General features: G+C 43.7%; 1 protein-coding gene and 1 long non-coding RNA gene across 2 annotated transcripts; one reads left to right on the forward strand and one right to left on the reverse strand.

Moving 5' to 3' along the window:
* Nucleotides 1-1,204: 1,204 nt before the first annotated feature.
* LOC129737322 (uncharacterized) lies at nt 1,205-5,213 on the forward strand. The gene is made up of 3 exons (XR_008735043.1): nt 1,205-1,334; nt 3,886-4,021; nt 4,313-5,213. It is a non-coding gene; the product is annotated as an uncharacterized LOC129737322 (long non-coding RNA).
* Nucleotides 5,214-5,353: 140 nt separating this feature from the next.
* On the reverse strand, nt 5,354-19,866 carry LHCGR (luteinizing hormone/choriogonadotropin receptor). Its single transcript, XM_027806854.2, has 9 exons — nt 19,795-19,866; nt 17,865-17,939; nt 17,272-17,346; nt 17,092-17,169; nt 14,298-14,366; nt 13,552-13,626; nt 12,126-12,311; nt 9,455-9,535; nt 5,354-6,853 (listed from the first exon to the last, which is right to left on the reverse strand). The coding sequence occupies exons 1-9, from the start codon at nt 19,857-19,859 to the stop codon at nt 5,707-5,709; spliced, it is 1,851 nt and encodes a 616-aa protein (XP_027662655.2). The 5' UTR covers nt 19,860-19,866; the 3' UTR covers nt 5,354-5,706.
* Between the last annotated feature and the right edge of the window lie 930 nt (nt 19,867-20,796).

The following is a 20,796-nucleotide window of genomic DNA, read 5'->3' on the forward strand; positions in this document are numbered from 1 at the left end:
TTTTTGACTTCAGCTTAAAGGCAGGCACTTTAGATGTAAGTCAGGAAACGTGGGTGGAAGACCCTTGAGCTCTCAATATGTGAGAATTATTGTTGTTTATTCTATACCCTCTATGTCTGCTGAGATGCTATGAATAGTCTGATTTAACATTAAAATGTGATTTATTTTCACTGGCAATGCAGAGTCATTTAAGTTTGTTTCTGTATATATCCACTACATTCTGGGACTACAGACCAGTAAGCTGTGAATGATACAAATTGTGCATAATAATAAAATGTCATCTCATACACGTTTCTAGCAGAGTTGGTTTTGTGTTCCCTAAATATACTTTGCTTAGCGAAATGTGTGCAAGCCGTGCATGTGACAGTAGCTCACCCTGCCATGAGAACCGCATTCCCAGCAGTCTTCAGAGTTAGCTTTGTGTTTCTTCCTCTAGAAGTAGAGGTCAAAAAGAAGGTCTGGGCCCTCACCCTTCAGAGCTGCAGCTTCCCCCTGGCTAGCTCCTGGTTCTTGGAGGGCAGCATTGGAAACAAAATGGTAAAGCCTCTGCCAGGCTGACTCGGAAAGGGGAGGGGGGTAGGGGGAGGATTCTGCCACAAGGGCAGGGCTACATGCAAGCATATGGCACCCCTTCCTCCTGGCTGCGGCTTTTAGGTCTTTTTAGGTCTGCTGGAAGAAGACATCTTGAAACATTTTGGTTATCTCTATTCTCTGGGAGGACACAGAGGCCTTGAGAAAAGAATGAAAAGGAAGGGGAGAGCTGGAGAGAAGGAATATATGGAAGAAATGGGAGACACACACACACACACACAACCCTAACCCTTGTTCATAATGGTACAAACCCTTGTGCTGATGGTGTAAACAGAGGTGCTTCCTTCAGGAGGTAGGTTTTTAACAACTATTGAGTTTCTTGCATGCTTTTTTGATGTATCAGCTGGTGTCCAGTATCAAAGACAGGACACTGAACTAGGCGGCCTGACCCAAGTGTGGCATTTCTTTTGTCTTTTATAGATACTGCTGCTGGGATGTGAAGAATTGTGTATTCAGAAAAGGTTAAAATACTTGAGTGTAATGGCTGCTTTTCCGTCATTCAGCTGACCTGTAGATGCACTGGTGCTACACTTCAGACCCAGAAATGCACAGGAAATGCAGCTTTTGCCACATGATGGATGGCTTTAGATTTCAGCACTTTCTCACAGGCTCCGAGGTGTTCATGCTCCATAAATGTGTACGTTATGAACTGTGGGACCATCTTCAGCTTGGGCAGTACAGTGATGCTTCAGACAAGACTGGAAGCAGAAGCAGAGTGGCGCAGGAATCCATGGGACGTGACTGTAAGTGCACCATCTGCTCAGCACCATGGGGGCTCTGAATGTTGCTTCTGAGAGCAGGACTTGGTTTTGGTAGTCACTGTAAAATGAAGTGGCTAAAGAGTACCTAATTTTTAGCTCGTTTTAAGGATGGGCAGCTTTTCCCTCTAGCTTTATCTGTTTGTGGTGTTAAAAAGACTGCCTCCACATGAAAGGTGAGGGGTCAGAACTCTGAGTGTCCTTATAATGGCCCATCTCCTGTCTCTCTGTTCCTTTTCAGGCCTCATTTCGGTGCGAATAGGTGCAGAGATGTGTGAGATAAAAGTACTAGAGTAGGAATTCCCCCCCCCCATGTCTTCTACACTTTAGTAAATCATACTTATTACATACTTTCTACCAGTTAGCATTGTCTGTCTTTTTATTCCATTCTTGAAACATTGTTTATGCTTTAGAGTTTTGCAAGTTAATTTTTGACAGCTTGCTGCAACCTCTGTGCAGTTGACATATGATACTGGTTATATAGGCTGCACGTTTGGGACTGGAAGTATTTTTTAACACTGGTCTCTTCCTTCCCAAACTTCTTGCAAGTTTTATGGGTTGGCCACTGGTGGTGTTTTTCATCCTCTTTTGCTTCTTCACAAATCAGGTGCACTGTCAGCAATTAAAATCTGAAAGGACTGTTTGCCATCTTTCCTCCTGAAGCTTTGCAGACAGTAGGCACAGCTGGCTGTTGCTGCTGGTCAAAGCTGACCTGCATCGAAAGGGATGCTGAAGATGGCTTAGCCATGCCATCCAGCACCCCCTGGGTTTTGATGTAGTTGTTTTTTCTAACCCAGCACCTTCTTGGTATGAAGGAACCTGAAGGTGGGCTACACCCAGTGCCTTCCTGAGCTATTAAATACTGAAGCTTTGGGGATTAGAGTAGGGTTTTGCTCTTGCTATCTCAACCCTTCCCATGTTTGAGAAAATGGCTTCTGAATTAATAATCTGCAAATCTTCTGGCTCCTTCCAAACTACATGCAGATACTCCTTGAGAATGCTTGCAGTGGTTTTCCCGGTCCAGAGCTATGGGCTATTTGGACTCCTGCAGCAGGACCGACTTCCGCTGTCTTCTGTCTGCGCATACCAGAATTGCCCTACTTGTTTCCAGTGTTCTTGAATGAACATTAGCAAAGACAGCTTTGAATAAGACACAACTAAATATATCTGAAGGCAGGAATTTTTATACTGGAAAAAAGTGTTTCTCATTAAAATGTAAGCTCAGTTTTACTAATTACTGTAGCCTACGATTTGAGCAGTAATCAGATCAGAGTGCTTTTGATCTGAATGGTTTATATAGGAATGCTTTTGATTGCAGCTGCTTCGTAGTTTAGCAAACACATTGCTGCAGATGTGGTGGGAAGAGATGTGTAATACCAGTTATGGCCATCAAAGATGCTTCAGTAAATGGCTGTCTAAAACTTTACACCGGAAAATGTAAGTTTACCAAAAATAATGAGACAGAATAACGCGTGTAACTTGTATGAGAAGCTTTAGCATGAATCTAAATCTTTAATAGTGTTGCTTTTACTTGTTTGCTTACTTCTGTGTAGAAAAATTCAAAGTACATAAACTGTATCTGTTGTTTGTGGGATTTGTGTGTATGGTGGTGTTTTTTTTAATTGCTAGTTATTTTCTAAATGGTAGATTTCACTCAACTTACAGCAGGTACAATCCCCACAGCTGTCATACGTCTTTGCTGTTACCTAAGCAGCATTGTAAGGCAGGTACTGTCAGTTGTCGCTATTTAGTTTCCTGATACTACTATGTGGTAGGTGGACAGGAAGGGTGTGCTTGCAAGCTCTTGTCCTGTTGACACATAGTGTAAGAAAATCAGTTAGTGGCCACTCAGGACACTGTTTTGCCGTGTCCTAAATTATATGCAGGATTCCTCCATGTGCTGTGCAAAGAAACAAGTCTCAAAAAGCAGTTTTGAGATGGAGAAGCCTTAGGCCAGGTAGATTTATTTTTATTACTTGATTCCTGCCGCTGCCCCGCCCCGTGTCTTTAGCTTTTATTATAGTTAGGTAACCTACAGTAGTCCCACTTGCTTATCTGCTGAGCTCAGGAGCTGGTGTGTGTAAAGTGTACAAAATGCATCATATGGAATTTTTATTCATTGCTAAACCATAGAGCTTTAACAGTCTCCTCTGTTTTCGATCTTGCTTTGTTCCCAATGTGTGCAAACTGCTCGTGAGTACAGCTATGCTGAGATCAGCTTTTATACTGATTGAACTCATGGCATTAAGCTGAAGATAAGAAAGGGTCAGAGATGTTATTTTTAATTAAGACAATTATGTTATTTCTAATTAATACAATTATAAGCTAATGATAAACCAGTCACTGTACAAAGAATCACTTTCATTAATGTGAAGCAAATCTAATTTGCAGTCAGCATTTTAGCAATAAGAGGCGTGCTTTGGAACGCAGAATAGTTTATTGCTGTTGCAGACTTGAAAGCAAAGGACTCATTTGAGAAGCAGCATGTAAAAAGTTTAAAGCGATTGCAATAATAGATTTTTCTTATGTATCACAGTCTGCACTTTTGGTGGCCATCAAGAACTATTAGGCTGTGACTGTTCCGGAGTAAGCACAGATTTTACAACTGCACTGCTCCATGGAGCGCAAGGGAGGCGTGTCTTATACCAGCTGAGGATCTGTCTTCAGATACAGTATTACATACAGAATGTGATCTAAGATGCTAAAATTTTGAGCACGAGCCCAAATAAAACCTGTTTGCTTTACCTTCTGTGAACCATAAACTGCCACATGTAGGTCTCGTGCTACCACATTGGTTTGATGGAACATACGCACTCACATGTTCCTCCCATCAAAGGCAATGTAACCAACCTGTCAAAGATAAGCAACCTAAGAGTAAGCTTGATTTTCAGTCTGCAGCTTTTCCATCTGTTTTGCTCACAGGACTGTGAACTTTCAATAACTAAGTGCCTCGTTTTCAGAAGACCAGGCAGTGCAGAATGCGCCTGGGGCAGGCTTCCACAGGGATCCGGCCTGGCATTCCGGGCAATCTGCAGCTTGTCACCCAGTACAGATTGTTTGGCCTGTATGATGCAGGTAAGTGCTCACACATCTGAATCTCCCGCTTCTAGATCATGTGGTGTTGGCTCATGGTGGCATAAGGTTGATAGCTTATTTGTTGCAGATATGCTGCAACAACAAAGCAACACTCAATTTTTACTTAAAATAGGAACACAGCTGTGAATCTGGATCTCCTTACCATCAGGCAATGCGTAGTGAAAGAAAAGATAGATATTTTTTTTTTAATGGGAAAAGTAACAGGCACTAAAAAGTAACTACTCTGCTTCATCAGCTGGGAATGGAGTTGGACTGTGAGTGCTGAGGAGTCCCCAGTGCATCCTGAATGCTGCTGGCTCTGGTGATGCCAGAGAGTGGACAGATGAAAAGGATGCAAGAGACTGTCCCTGGAGAGAAAACAAGGCAGCGCTTACCTGCCTGGCAGGGAGCAGCTATTCCACTGCCGAGAGGGAGCCTTTACAGCTTACATGACTTGTGTGTGCGCACGTATGATACAAAATACAGTCCTGTGTGCAGCAGGAGGTATCTTACAGCTATTGCAACTCTTGTGATTTCCAGATCGTACATGGTTGTGCGTGGGTTCATTTTTTTAAAAAGTAAATTACCTACCAGCTCAGACTGAGATCTGATGTAAACTGCAAAATTGCTAGTAACAAAGGTTCAAGCAAACTTTTCGCCTTGGTGACATCTTTACAACCTGCTGCTTGAACACTTTTAACTGGGTGTAGGTGGCTATGTAATTGGAATTTTCTGCTGATGAAATGAAGGGAGGCATCTAGTTTAGTGCCCCTTTCTTTAACCCAACAATGCCAGCACAGCTGATAGGAATGGAAAAACAAGGCATGAAAGGTAACAGACAGGCTTTAAATACTCCAGGGGAGCAGATCTGGAGAAAAAGGAGCTAGACTGCAATCACTGTTAACTTCAGTACCTGTTAACTTCAAGAGCACCTTGACTATTCCTGGGCTGCTCTGGTTCCCCCCAAAGAAGAGTTTTGCCTAATAGTCACCTTCCATGCCTACTGTTATGAAAGAAGAAAAGATAAAATAACTGTTCTGATGTTCAAAGTATTATGTTGCATGAGAGTTATTGATTGGCTTTTTTATTTATTGTGAAATGCTCAAGATATTATAAAAGAATCCCTAGTCATTACAATAATGAAAACTGGCCTTGCAAAGTGCCACATCTATTGGTGCTCCAGTTTAATTTTCATTGTAGGGCTTGTCTCATACTGCAGGTACGGCTTCTCTAAGGCTGACAAGAGCAGCAGTGCTTGCGAGGCTTTGCTGGGGGCTGTGGCTCAGCTGCCATTCTTGCAGTTGGAGGTATAAGCAGAGAAATAGTTCACCTTGTAAAGCTCCGCTCGGCTCTTACAGCAACCGAGCTTGCTCATCAGCAGAAAGAAATCCCTTCGAAATGCTTTGGTGAAAATTGCGTAGAGGAATGGGTTTGCGCAGGAGTTGACGGGGTAAAATAAAACCAGCAAGATCTTGGAGTTTGTCACGGTGATAAGGGGTACTTTAAAGGCAGCGGATATGGCAAAAAAGGAGATGGGGGCCATGCAAGTAAAATCAGTGAAGATCAGTACCGCCATTCTCTTGGCGACCTTGGTATCTTTATTGGCAGCTACCAGCTCTGGATTCTGAACAGCTATATAAATCTTAATGTAGCAAGCACAAATGACAATGAAGGCAATGACATTCAGCACTAAGATCAGCAGTATGTAGGCTTGGGAAAGACCCGTTTCAATATCCATGGGCAGGCAAATGCTGACCTTCATGTAACTGCTGACCCCCAGGAGAGGCAGCACTGCTATTAAAATGGAGAATATCCAGCCACCGAGCATGATGGGCACGGCATGCCTCAGTCGTAGCTTTCGATCCAGCTGCATGGCGTAGGTGATCGTGTGCCACCTTTCTATAGTGATCACCGTCAGCGTGTACACGGAGAGCTCGCTTGCAAACACGGTGAAAAAGCCGGCAGTGCTGCAGCCGCTGCCTGTTTGCCAGTCTATGGCATGGTTGTAGTACTGACCGCTCGTCTGGGCATCGACAGAAGCGATGAGCAGCAGGTAAAGCCCCATGCAAAAATCAGCGAAGGAGAGGTTGCACATGAGGAAGCGAGGAACCGTCAGCTTGTAATGGCTCGTTATCAGAACGAGGAGAACAGTGAAATTGCCAGCAATGGCCAGGATGTTTATAAACCAGATCAGGACTCGGAGAAAGCTGTATCCCAGGATGTCTTCACAGGGATTAAATGCATCTGGTTCCGGAGTGCATGTGAGTACTTTAGGATGACAAAAGTCATACTCAAAATTGAAGTCTGCCATTTCGCTGTCATAGAAAATGGCTGAGTAGCTGTATGGAGAGTTTTCTTCACCTGTTGCAAACGGGTACATGCTATTTTCTGCTGACCGCGGTGATGCGTTGTAAGAGTCATCTCTGTAACTAAAAAAAACCAACAAACAAATACCCACCCCCACAAATAAAGTGAACTATTTGTTACATGCTGCTCCCACTCTTTTGCAAAATACAACAGGTAACAGTTGTGTTAAAAACAGTTACTTCTTACGGGTGTTTCTACAGGTTGGTTACATATAATGAAGCCTTGTTAGGATGCTTTTTAATTTGGGGAGCAGCCTTGGAGAGCAGCAGGACCCTAGTTGCATCCATGGGAATGCTTTCTTATGCAACTTACTTACAAGTAAGTACTTTATCTTGATTGCCTTGTAAGCGAGCCATTGTTCTCATGCTGCCAGCAGACTGCAGTTCAAACTGTAGTAACACTCAAATTGATGAATTCTAGGTTTGATGCATATAGGTTTATCGGTTATTTTAGTTTGGCTTCTATAACTGAAGGATTGACTGTGAACCCTTACCTCCCTTAGGAAAGCCACTTAGCGACCAAAGCCCTGAGACTACATATGATTGAAGTGCTGAGGAATTTGATGTTCGCAGTATTATAAAGCAAGGCACAGGAAGTGCACGGTTAACTAGATAATGTTGATGGATAGGAATACATTAAGTTTAGACTGGACCCAATGCCTAATTATAGATGTTTTAGACGTTTAAAATAGACCTCTATAATCTGTAGGTCATCAGTAGTGTGGAGATAAGCCTACAAAAAAAAGTGTTTTAAAAGCAAACATTATTATCCCTTTTCATTCCCTGTCAGAAATATTTCACAGCTACCCAGCCATCCTGACTGTGAGCGTCTGGTGGGCAAACACTGTCTGCACTGGGAGACTGGGAAAGCATCTCTATGGAGGACAACTCTTCAGAGCACCAGTAGCTTTATGGCCACTTAAATACACACTTAACTGTTGACATCTACTGAAGCATGTACATTCAACTATCCTTCTGGAGCAGGGTCTTAACTGGCAAGTGAAGCTGAGCTGCTTTTCAGCTCTTCCTGTTGGGCAAATGACTTCCCAGTGTTGTCATTCTCTTTCTTTACATAAAAAACTGCCCAGTATCTTGCTTTTACTTGCCTGGCTTAAACTGGAAGAGCAGGGAAGATGTTTGACACTATTTATAAATAAAAAATTATTGTGATTTTCTGAGAGGCTATGTACATGACAGCATGTTTACAAGCTGGAATATTTTGGTATTTTTGTGGTTGGTTTTTTTTTTTTTTTTTTTTTCCTAATAAGATCTTAGGACTTTCAGCTGATTTCTGCTGTGGTTCCCAAACTCTGCAACTTGCAGCTGTTCAGCATGCATCATGACCTTCCGTTTGCTTAAATACAATGTCTGCTAAAAGAGTTGCTGGGACTGGGATTTACCAAAGCAAAAAGCTTCAGGAGCCAATAGACTGGACAGACTATTAAATGTGTGGTAGGAGTGCAACATGCTAATCCCCAAAGCAAGGGGATTACTCCAGTGTAGGCACTGGCGATTTGCGTGATGATATTCCTCACTGGGGTGTCACTTCACTTGCCTTTATGATGTGCTCTAATGCTCTGTGTTTACCTCCTTGCCTCACCTTGCTTCTCCCCAAAGCCACCCCCGATAGAGGCAATATATTCTTGATCTAGTTGACTGGTTGCACTTTGCCTTTTTGTAGTCCTGAAGTGCTTCAGTTTTGCAGTTAGGAGTGGAGCAGACAGGACTGTCAAAGTGAGGCCCTCGGAGGAGCTGCAGGCAGGCAGCAAACGAGAAATGGTGACAAGAGAATCAAGGGAGCTGCTGCTTTACAAAAGGCAAAAAAACCCCACAAACTGCAAGTTCAGGAGGCCTCACCACCCAGCAAACAAGATGATGCCCCACAAAGTAATCTTGTTCATATTTCAATGAATCAATCACATTTCAGCTGTACTTAGCTCTCTGGAATTTTGTGACCAGAATCTTGTTTTTTCTAGACTTTACAATGCTCTGACCCCACGTCAGAGACTCTCCCGTTTAGCTGTAGGGGGATGAACAGCAGGAAATACGTAAACTTCTCCATTTAATACTGGTTTGGAGTCAGTGTCATGCAGCATGGCCAATGCAACAGTTTTGATGTCAGCCTCTCTCACTGTCCTGCTGAATGCTGTCACGCAGGACTGTGACGATACAGAAAGGCACGTTTAGAAGAGGTAAACCAATTGCACGGGGTCATTACACTTCTAACTTGGGGGCTTTATTTCAACCATGGCAAACTGCTGACACACAGACTTCTAATTAGCTTTTCTATAGGCAAAAAAATATTAACAGTAGCAGCTCCTCTTTGAATCACACAAACAACTGCAATTATCTCGGAGCATGAAAAGTCTCCATGTAGGCCGTTAACTTTCTTAAATATTTAATCACTGTTTTGAAAGTCTTTCAAGGATTCAGAAGAGAAGCTGGAGTGAGTAAAGCTCATAAGTTTATGGGTTTTTTTCCTTTCCTTTTGAACATCAAAATCACAAGTCTTGGTTTAATGATAGTAAAATTACCACTATGCAGCTTGTAAAGGTGACTGAATCAGCAGCAAAAGACATGCTGTTCTAGAAAAAACACATGAACAGCAGGAGGGGGAGGTCTGTATTTGCTGCTTGCAGCATCTGTATGCAGAGAGGTACTTACAATATTTCGTTAGCTGGTTTCCTCATGCTGCTTTCACACTCTTTGGAGAAGTTGTCAAAAATGGAAAGCAAGGAATTTTGTCTGAAAGAAGGATGAAAAGCAAGTTGAGTTTCAGTCTGGATTTTGGCCAAGTTCCCATTTTCTCTGCAAGTGGTCTTTGCAGGCATGCAGGGTAAGCCAGCGTTGGCCTCCTGGCAGTGTGAACGTTCACGTAGACCTCTGGAAGTGGGGAGGAGAAGACTTCAAATACTGTGACAGCAGGCAGTACCTCAGGGCAGGTAAAAGGATGGTCTTTCAGCTCGGTTATTGTTTATGATGTATTTCTTACAGCGAAGTAACTTGTGCTGGAATTAAAAGGCATGTTTTGCCTTATGAAATAATTGTACTGAAGTGGGGCAGATTCTCCACCAGCGTGAACGGTAGCGGTTATGCTGGCTTTTAGAGGAATGCATGTTAACAAGTGCTGGGAAGCTGGCCTGACACTCTTATTTTAAAAACTGTTTGGGATCTGGAGGTAGACTTTACATGCTGGAAGTAAAGCAATTTGAAAAGCACGAGTTGAAGGATGACGTACTTGGCAAAATCTCTGGTTTTGAGGCTTTGAAAGTATGGGCCAGGCACTCTAATGGTGTGAGTGGAAATGGCTTCGTCTGACCTTGTTGCTGTGACAGCAGAAAGAGCCAGCAAAAACACTAAGCTCTTTTGTGTGCTCTTAAGAGGATCAGACACCTGGAAGCTTATGGAAAGTTTTAACTATAATGAGAGAAATAAGATTCCAATCTAAGCACCTGTGTGATTAGTTATACATAATAGCACGGAAACAAAGTTGTTTGTTCTTGGTAATTTTTTGAAGATAAGGTATAAACAGCTTCCCCCCTGCCACATTCAGGCGAGTGGGAGAAAGTCCAGGGAAGTGAATGCTACCTTCCACCTCCCCTGCACAGCTCGGGGAATGAGCACACAACTGTACCCCAGAAATCTCAAGAATATTTGGTCTGAGGACTCTATTTCCCTAACGTCTGTCATGCTGACTTCAGTGATGCTGCTTGCCTGGTCAGATGTGAGTAAGACCTGGTGACCTTATCTCACCGATGAGAGGGTCCAGTCTATAGGTGCTATGGAATAGAGTATGGGGCAGGGGTAGCAAAAACTGGGTGGAATGACTGTGTAGAATAAAGACAGGACAACAGAAGGGGGTAAAAGGAGACAGAAACAGGCTGCAGCTGCGTGACCATGAGAATGCATAACCACACAAAGGCCCTTCCCTGTGTAACCTGGGAAGGTGAGGTCTCCAGTCTCCGTGGGCTTCTGCTGCCATCACTAGAGGACAAGGAAAACAGCCAGAGGTCTGCCTCTCATTCCTTTGTAGCAGCTGGTCATATAGAAGATAACGTCCTGTTGCTTCTACCTTTTTTCCAGTGGCCAGGGCTGTGCAGACAGGTTAACGCAGCACTGCTCAGAACCCTGCTGATGCCCCAGTTAAAAGGCAGTCTAGTTTCCTGATCTGCAGGGGTTTTTTTCCTCCTAGTCTACCAGTCACTAAATACAAGAAAGTGTCTCACTAAAACAACCCTATTTTTATAGATCACAATCACGTTGCAAAGTCAAGCACCTGAAAATTAATATAATATCAGATACATATAGTTATCTTCATTACAATGAATAATTTTTTTTTTTTTTTGGTCCCAGAATTGCTTCTGCATTTAATACGCTCAGAGACATAATCTGGGACCGAATCAGAGTTCGGTAGCAGTGGAAAGCCTTGACTGTAGAATCTTTGCTCTGTTCTTGCAGAAGGAGGAACCACTTAGGAGAATGAAGGAGTCGGAGAAGCATAGCATCACCCCTGATTTTAAAGGATTGGATTCTACTCCTGCCTTTGCAACGCAGTCCTGATGCGATGGCATGCAAGTGGCACAGGTCAGGCTTCTCACTCAGACAGCTCAGTATGTCTTTTCTGTAGCCTTCACTTGAGACAGATGAGAAGAGGCATCCTCAGAGCTTCAGCTAAATTCATTTGGAGTCGCTTTGGCTGCCTAAAGTGAACTGAAGGTTGATTTCTTTCAAAGAAAAATGCTGAAAAATTAGCTCCAGTTGTCTCTGATTGACTGCCCCAAATTAGCAGACGCAAAGTTCTGCTGTTTCCATTTGTGGGGAGAATAATACTGTCTGTTATCTGAAATGACTGGAACTAAACTGAGTAACCTCTTTCTGGAGGCTTCTGTCGGGTCCTAATTTTGGTGGGTAATTGAAAGCCTGCCTTTTCTACTAGCTCATCCTATCACCTGCATTAAATAAGCTACATAGCTAAAGGTTACAAGGGGGTTTAATTTTTTTTTTTTTTTGGGTTACATGCTATTGATGGAGATCTATCTTCCATATGCCAGTAGGGTTTTTAATTGTTAATGCTAAGAAAAATATAAACTTGAAGCAAACGTAGAATAATGTTCCTGCTAAAAGATACTGAGCACAGGATGGGATCCGTTTCTGTTCTAAAATAAATGGGGAAAACTTTGCTGGCTTTAGCAGAGATCTGTTCTGGCCTTGCTGTGTACACAGCTTCCTTGTAATGGGAGTAAGGACAGTCAAATCTCATGAGCTGAATAAAGCAGAATTGCCATTTTGGAGCTTCTGAAGTACCGCAGTACAATTACATGCTATTCAGACTTACTTTTCTGTCCTTAGATTTCGAAAAGCACAGCAGTGGCTGGGGTACGTTAGAACGGCTCCCAGAAGACTGCTGAATTTATCCAGCGGTGGCAGTCTCTTTAACGAGTAGGATGACGTTGCATTTAAGACTTGAATGGCCTCGAGCCCGTAACTAGGCAGAGACTCCAGCGCTGTTGAAGAAATATCCCTGTGAAACAGAGACAGCATTCTCTTTCCTTTTTGTATGTATAAAAATACCACCAAAGCATGACAGCAGGTAACGGCAACTTGTCCTCTTTTCTTTTCATAGGTATAAAAATACCACCAAAGCATGACAGTAGGTAACTGTTCTTCACCAAGGTCTAAATCTGCAAAGCCCCTTCAGCACCTGATACCCAGCTCAGAAACGTGGTCTGTGAAACTACAGAGCAGCAGAATAAGAGCATCCCCGTAGCCCAGGATCCCCAGTGAGGCAAGGTGCTCATTTAATCCTGGGGAAACCAACCCCCACCACATTCCCTGACCGCTCAGAAAGCCACAATGGAGTGAGGGCCAGCTCTTTAGGCCAGGGCAAGTGGGCAAATGTGACTCTCCAGCCAGCTAACAGGTAGGACACCCTCCTGGCGCTCTGCTTGGTTCTGAAGGACCGTTCTAGGTGTTTTCATTAAATAGTTATTAATTAATAACACGTAAAAGAATCCATTGTTCTTGCCAAGACAAATTTAAGCAGTTCAGCTTAGCGTAACTTCAGAGGGGCTGTTTGTGTGAGGAAAGGCCATCAACATGCCTGAGGATTTTCAGCATCAGGCTGTTAAACCCAGGGGCGGGGGCGAAAGGCTGTGGCTGCGGCAGTGGTATTTGTGATGCCACGTACTGTAAAGTATCAATAAAAGGATTCAAATGGCATGTGCAGCACAGAGTGTTATTTATAGAACTACCCATTGTATTTTATTGCATGGAGTTACAGCCAGTGCAGCCCTCCAGTAAGCACTTGGTTAATAAATCATGAGGATGATAATATTGTGTTTTATTCAGCACAAACTTATAGCATGCAATCAGCTAGTTCACTTTTATAACCGAATTCTAAGATAATATATTGTAAAAACATAACTCATCCTATTGAAAGACAAGTGAGTTTGCGATGTCAAAAAATAAGGCACAGGAACAGGATCAGGAGGATCTGACACAAATAAAGCAAAGGCTGAAATATCTAAGAGGCGGAGGTCAATACCAGCGCTCGAACCAGCTGATATGCATTTCTCACGGTGTGAACTGAGCCTTCCGCCCTGTATTTTCGTGGCATTTGGTTGACCTGTTCTCATTTTACAAGCTAAGGGAGGAGATCAAGTCTCCTTCCAGACCGCAAGCCCGCGTTTGCCGAGGTGACGCAGCCTGCGTGGCACAGCGCCGTTCCTATAAGCCCAGGTGACTGAGCGGTGGGTACTCACAGGACATCGGGCCCCGTGGCCCCTCTCAGGGCATCGTTGTGTATCCGCCTGAGGTTCTTATTGTCCTTCAGGATTCTGTGGAAACAACCATTAACTCTGTATTTTAAAATAATCCTTTTCTGGTTTCTTCTTCCTACCGTATTTCAATCCTTTCTCCCACCTCAGTGGTGGTTGTTACAATACCTCACCTGGGAGCGGTGGTATTTCTCACGCCACCTCTCCTTCTGCTGATGCTGTCAGACCATTATTGTCTATGCTTAATTCTGATAATTTCCAATTTCTCCTGACTTAAACCAGGGACAACCAGTCTGGTTCCTTCGCTGTAGTAGCAGCGCACAAAAACGCAGCAAAAGTTTCACCAGAACAAAGAGGCTTGTCCCAGAGCGTGTGAGAGTGATTTAAAAACTATTGATGTTTCCAGACGTAAAATGTAGGCTCCTCAGTTTGGGCTGTGGTTTCAGGCTTTTACTATTGCTGCTAAGTTTAAGGATTTATGAAATTTGATTAAAAATGATGAGTTTTACTCCTAAAAACTGCAGCGTCCTGAGGGATGCTGTTTCAGGAAAAGCAGTAATTGCTGCAGGATTAACAACTGAGTCATGACACAGAAACGTGCAGTTTTCTAACAGGTATCAGGAAATGCAAGATGGCCAGTGAAGCTGAAGGAATAGCTTTTGGCTATACTTGAACTATTATTTACTAGTTAAAAAAAAAAAAAAAGTACCGAGGAGGGGAAAGATACTCACAATTGATTCAGCTTTGTCCCGTTGAAGGCATGGCTGTGGATATCTTCAAATCCATTTTTATACAATTTGCTGGGGATTAAAAAAAAACGCATAAGGGAAAAAGATTTGGAAAAGACGAGATTACATACTACAGCTTTCAAATCTTAATGCTGCATTAATTTTAATAATTAGATGGTCTGCTTATAAAGAACAAATTTAACTATTGCATGACTTACGTTAACTCTAAAATTAAGATAAAACTGCAGCTTACATTCCCTAAGCACCTCCCTGTTTAGCTGTGGAGGAGAACTTCTGCTTACGTATGGATGCTCCCTGCTCCGAGAGGCTCACCTGTGCCTACCTCGAGCTGAGATCCAGAAATGAGACATTAGTTCCAGGTAAGCTCCTGACACACAGGCAAAAACCTGGATTTTACAGTGTCAGCACATGTAAATGGGAGATTGCAAGGGCTAGGGAAGCGTCAGATGGAAAGCGACTCTAAAGCCTGGAAGATGCTCCTGGACAGACACATTTTCCAGCAGCCCAAGGAACAGCTTTGCAGAGTGGCAGGGGTGAGTCAGGCATCATCCAGCAGTCCGGGAGCGATCAGCTCCTCAAAGTACTGCTGCCAGGCTGGGGTTGTGCTGCGGAAGCCTTGCTGTCCCCTGTACTGCGCAGGGACACTTGCTGTCACCCTGGGTTCTTGATTTGCCCGTCCTGGCGCCAGGTACCCAAAGGCTGGGCTCTGCTGCGCTGCAAGTCCAGCTCTTTTCCTTCATTAGGAGATCTAACCTGTGGGTCTGATTTGACTGAGAAAAATCCATTTGTGATATTAAGTTCATTTTTTGCAACATACTTTCAATATAATAATTTGTATATAGTGTTTTTTCCTTAATATTAAGCCCTAACAGAAACTTTGGTGCAGTTTATAAATCAAACAAAATTTCTCTTGTTGCTTTCTCACTTGGTTTTGGGAGAGCAGAACCTGGAGCTATGGAACCTGCTCCCAAGGAAAGCCGAAGCATGGGCAGCCTGGCTATGTTTGCTAGGAGAAGTCTCTCTCAGCGCAATGCTGAAATCGGTGACTTCCTTAAAAACCACGATGGCGTCTAGGATTGATTTTTTTTTTTTCTTTTTTTTTTCTTCCCCATCCTCATGAAACACTAACTGTTGGAAAGACTAAATTAGCTATTTGTAGTGCAAAGTATTACTGCAGCCTGACTTTACACCTTCATAGATTACTTGTGTTTCAGCAGACCGTGCTGCAGCAACGGGAATTACTTCAGCTAATTACAGTTAACCGCATGGGGTGGAGTTAACTTGTAGCTCTACAATTAGGAAGCTGCTGATAAGATAATTCTTTTCTTCTTGCGGTGAGCTCCCTGTCACAAAAGGATGGGAAAAAAAATGGCTGTTGGCTGTTTCCTGACTTAGACTCCCTCTCATTTAATACACTTTATGGTTATGGTAAAAATTTTAAGCACCTTTGTCCATCTCTTGTATGTTCATTTTTTTTGTGTGCTATTAGCAGAAGCATAATTTGCTGAAGTTATTTTGAGAACTTGTTGGTAGGGAAGAGGCTTATAGGATGAAATGATGCCCTCATCTAAGCGATTCCTCTTTAACATCACGTAGGAGTTGTCTTCAGTCCCATATATGCTCAGTTCCTCTAATGGTTTCAGAAGATTTTGGTCAATGCATAAAGTCTGTTGCAATTAGTCATGCTGGCACATCAGCCTGATGATGAGCCCGATCCAGGCAGCTGTGGTTCTTGCTCACATGCACAGCAAATTTGTAGGTGCAAATATTCACAGAGTTTTACACGGGGGGGGGCGGGGGGGGGGGCTGGTACATGCTTGTCTCAAGGCAAGGCTCCCCAGTTGGGTGTGCGCTGCCTTTTAAAAATCAGTCTGGTCTGCAGAGGTTGGCATTGCTGGCCACCACGTGGGTGTCTGTGGCCACCACGCGAAGCAGGTGGCTGCTGCTGCCCTCGGTGGCTCGGCTGGCCCTTCCTTCTCGGGGGGACTTGGATTTCAGCCGTATCGTGCAGAAAGGCTCAGCCCGTGACTTTTTTTATATATTTTTTTTTTTTTATTTCAGCCCTTCTCCGTGGAAGTTTCTGGGAGGACAAGGCTACTGCAAGGTCCGTACATAGTTTGTGCTCTGATGGCAGGTGACACTTCACCTTGGCTTCCTGCTGCTTTTTGTCTTCCACAGGGGGTGTCTCGCCTGGCATCGCACCCACCTGTTGCACAGGCGGCTGCAGCGACGAATCCACAGTTTGCTAAAAGGAAAGTTGTGGGTGCGGAGACTCACGGGAATCACCGTAAGCTGAGTCAGAAGAAGTGGGGGTAAGACCAAGCATTGCTGCTTCATATCGATTGCTTCTCTTCCTCCTCTTCAGGGGGACCCGGTACAGCTGAAGCTCAGGAGCATCAGCCTGGCTGGTCCCTGCAAGCACTGTTTCAAAACCGACATCCCTCAGGGAAGAGGAGCAACTTTGCCCTGCAGCAGCCGCAGATCTTGGAGTTTTTTGTCCTGTGGATGGTATTTTTTAAAAATAACATTGCATGAAAGATGAAGGTTTGGATTCCTCTTCCTGTTTTCTTTCCCAAGTGAAGTTAGCTTCTGGATAACCCCCTGTTCATTAGCTTGAAGGATACCCCTCTGTTTCCTAAGCTCTCAAATTTAACTCACAATACAGACATATATTGTATGGGGCTTAATTTCAAGATTTTTACAAAGTCAGCCTGCTTCCCTCCAGCAGAAGCGTTATCCTCCTGGACGGAACTGGAGCTAGGATTATTTTACTCACAGCGTCAGCGATTCGTTGTTCATCCCCTGGAAAGCATTCTGCGGTATAGTTGTCATACGCAAGTTATCACAGAGCTCCCTTCAGGAGGGGGGAAAAAAACCATAAATAAATCTTTTTGTCAGTGATCCAGGAACAAGATGGAAAAGACTTAGAGCTGGGTTAGGCTGGGTCTCTACTTACAAAATAAAATGAGCTTCTAATGAGAAGATCTGTGTCAGGTCTGGAAATTGTCTTATTCCAGTGTTACAGATGCTCCTAGAGAAAAGCATAATTCCTATTTACAGGAGAAAAGGGTGGATGCAACAAGAAGCCAGCTCGGAAGCTATGAGTTGAACAGTGCCTTAAAAGGTGAGTGAATTTTTAAGTATGTTCCACCTGTGTGTGTAAGGCCTGTAAAAATTAAGTTTTGTAGCAGCCTCAAGCAGTGTCCTGGAGAAGCAGTGTCTGTTCTTTCTACATTAAGCACAAAGAAGAGATTTTTAGTTACCCCTTTTGCAAAAGTTACCTTTTCTGAAAGCTTTATTCTAGACACAAACCATTACCAGAACTAATTTGCAGACTTTACTACTGTTTTGTCCATTACTGCCCTACTTAGCTTCTTTATTTTCTTGCCTATTGAAAGACCTCACTATTTAACTGCACGTTAAAGCTACTGTAAATGCTGTATGTATTTCTACCGTACTGTCATGTGTGAAAAGCTTTTTTCCTTATACTTTCCTCCTTTAGAGGGGGAAAAAACCGAAACCCTGAAAAGAAACAGAACTCTTTCTTACAAGTACTTTAGCCTTGGAAGGTTTCTGAACGCTCCGTCCTCAATGTGTAACAGATTTTTCGTGTTCAGGATTAATCTGTAATGAGGGAAAAATATTTCAGTATTATAACAGGTCTACATTTGGGAGGGTCCTGAATTCTGCTTGCGATTGGCTTTGTCAGAAAACAGTCAAGCATAGAATATGGATAGGGCAGAAGGCTGTCCTTTCTACAAGTATACCACGTGGGCGTTTCCAGGCACTATTGCTAATACAAACGGCCTGCCCTTGTTAGGTAGCCGACAAGGTAACAGCTCTCGGATTCTTGTGGTTCGCTGAGCTGAGATGACCTGGACTGGATATCCCTGCCACTGGTGGGAATTAGCAGTTTGCTGTTGTCTGCTGTTCTTTGGGATACGCGTTGTGGGCTCGTGGCGTGCATGATGCAGTGAGCTTCTGCTTTACTGCAGGGGCTCAGGGGCGCGAGCGTGCTGCCACCACGGCTGTGCCTCCAGCAGGTGGGCTGGGAAGTGGGGCTGAGCAAGGAGCACTGTGGTCAGACCCTTTTGGCTCATCCCTTGTGCCCATTGTCTTACTGATGCTCTACCTAGCCGGGAAAAGCAGTTCCCCATCTGGTTTCACCTTTAGAGCACCGTGGACTTCTTTAGAGCAGTGGCTAGTAGCACCAGATGCCTGCTTAGGTCTGCAGAAACTGGGAGATGGACATCAGTGTGTGAGAAATACCGTTTGCTAGTGGTCGCTCAACGATGGGCAGACCCTCTCAATTAAGGAGCACTTTCTGCAGCTATGCAGTCTACTGCACCCCTATATGTTTGCATAAAAGGCCAACAGCCATAGCCCAGGTACCTCCCTATGCATAATTTACAAGATTCAAAGGTTTGAGCACATGAAATTGCAACAAGAGGTCAAATTCAAGAGTGCCGTTGACCCCCACCTACCCTGACCACCTACTGGGAGCGGCCTTGAGCGCAGCTTGGGACAACAAGCCCTTGCAGTGGGAGGCATGTGGAGCATTCAAGGTTCAAACCAGTTTTCTTGCTGCTCCTGTAGCTTTTCAACGGTCTTGCTTAGCTTTTCGGGTTAGGAGGACAAGCAAATGACAAGCTATCCATAAACTGTAGATGAATTCATGGGGTCAGATCTTTTATTCCTTCCCTAAACCCACTATTGATTCTAGTGGAAGCTGGACCCGGTCAGAGGTGGACAAATCTGCATCTCTTGCTTATGTGAATAACTGGCTTCAATGGAGTTCACACATAAGAGAAAAAGGAGATGGATTTGTCTTCACTCAGTTGCACCATTTGTAAGCCACTCGCTGATCATGCTATGTGAAAAAGGCAGTAATGAGATATTGAATCGGATTTATAGTTTCCAATTTCACTAAATACTTCAGAGCATTCTCCTAGTCATTACTTCTAACTCTCTCTCTCAGATGCCTGTGCTATGCAGGTCAAGCTTAAATCAGTACATGTTCTGTTTGAGTAATATTTTAGTGCTCGAAAGAAGAGCTATGCATACTAAGCAGCTGTATTTAAATACTGTAGGACTTTGAAAACTGCATCTTCAAAAAGGAAGATTTTTCTCATCTGTTGTCATCTTGAATTATTTCCCTGCTCAGAAAGCTCGGCAGTGCTGGCAGAAGTAGATGCAGAGCTCTGCTCCCGCCGTTGAGCTCACTGAAAGCACTGGGACTTTCTACGCTTGGATGTCTCTGCATGATTTAGATCTCCAAGGCTAGATCTTACAGAGTGCTCGCTATTTCATATGGTACTTTGGAGAGAAATGTTTCTCATCACAGATCTAAACCAAAGCCAACTGAAGTAATAGAGAAAGATTTGGTCCAAGAACACTTCTCTGCAGACTGTTCACTCCTTAATGATCCTAAATCACTATATGGATGACTTTTTTTTTTTTTTTTTTAACTGATGCTTACATTTCAGACAAAGTGGGAAGGCTGTCAAATGCGCCCGCTTCAATTCTCTCCAGGGAGTCGCTCATAGCGATTTCACTGTAATGAAAAAGGCAGACACAAAGCAATACGTTAGCAGAAAAGGTACCAGAAATCAACTTTCCCCTTCGTATTTCCCTTTTTTTTTAATCCTTAGCTGTTTGGCCCTCCCCCTACCAATTTTGTTTGGCATTGGTGGCCCTGCCTCATCTCGTGCATCCTGAGGGCCGGTGCCAGCTGGGTTTGAGAGAGACCAGCCTTTTGCTGTCCTGGCAAAAGGGAATTCCGGCCCTTTGGAATAAGCATCTCCCTAACAGCCAATCTCCATTTTCTCACTAAATTGTAGGTAAGGTGGTGACTAAGGGCCAGCACCAATGTGAACAGAGGGAGCCCAAGCCTGAGAGCCTCTGACTCCTATCGTTGGTCCCGCTTAGTGAATTTATTTGCGTGGGCAAGGATGTAGATAATGTTCACAGTGCTTCATATGCTATTATTAAGTCAGGATGATGGTCATCTAATCCACAGATGCAGAAATACACAACAATGTGTTCTGTGCACTAAACAGTTTTTGAGTTTAAATGCCATTTCCATTGTGTGCATGCAGACTGAAAGGAAGTGGCTATTTTTCATCATTACACTGACCAGCGCTGCCTGGTTTTGTAGGCGCTGTCAGATGTTGATGCTCCAGAGAAAAGGGCCTCAAGCTGCTCCAGGGGAGGTTGAGATTGGCTATTAGGAAAAATTTCTTCACTGAATGGGTGGTCAAGCATTGGAACAGGCTGCCCAGGGAGGTGGTGGAGTCACTGTCCCTGGAGGTATTTAAAAGAGCGTAGATGTGGCGCTTAGGGACATGGTTCAGTGGTGGCCTTGGCAGTGCTGGGTTAAGGGCTGGACCCAATGACCTTAAAGGTCTTTTCCAACCTAAATGATTCTGTGATTCTGTTCGGCATGTGTACTTAAGAATAACCCATGCTGAACACTGAGGGT

Source organism: Falco cherrug, chromosome 13 (genome assembly GCF_023634085.1).
Source record: "Falco cherrug isolate bFalChe1 chromosome 13, bFalChe1.pri, whole genome shotgun sequence".
Taxonomy (NCBI): domain Eukaryota; kingdom Metazoa; phylum Chordata; class Aves; order Falconiformes; family Falconidae; genus Falco; species Falco cherrug.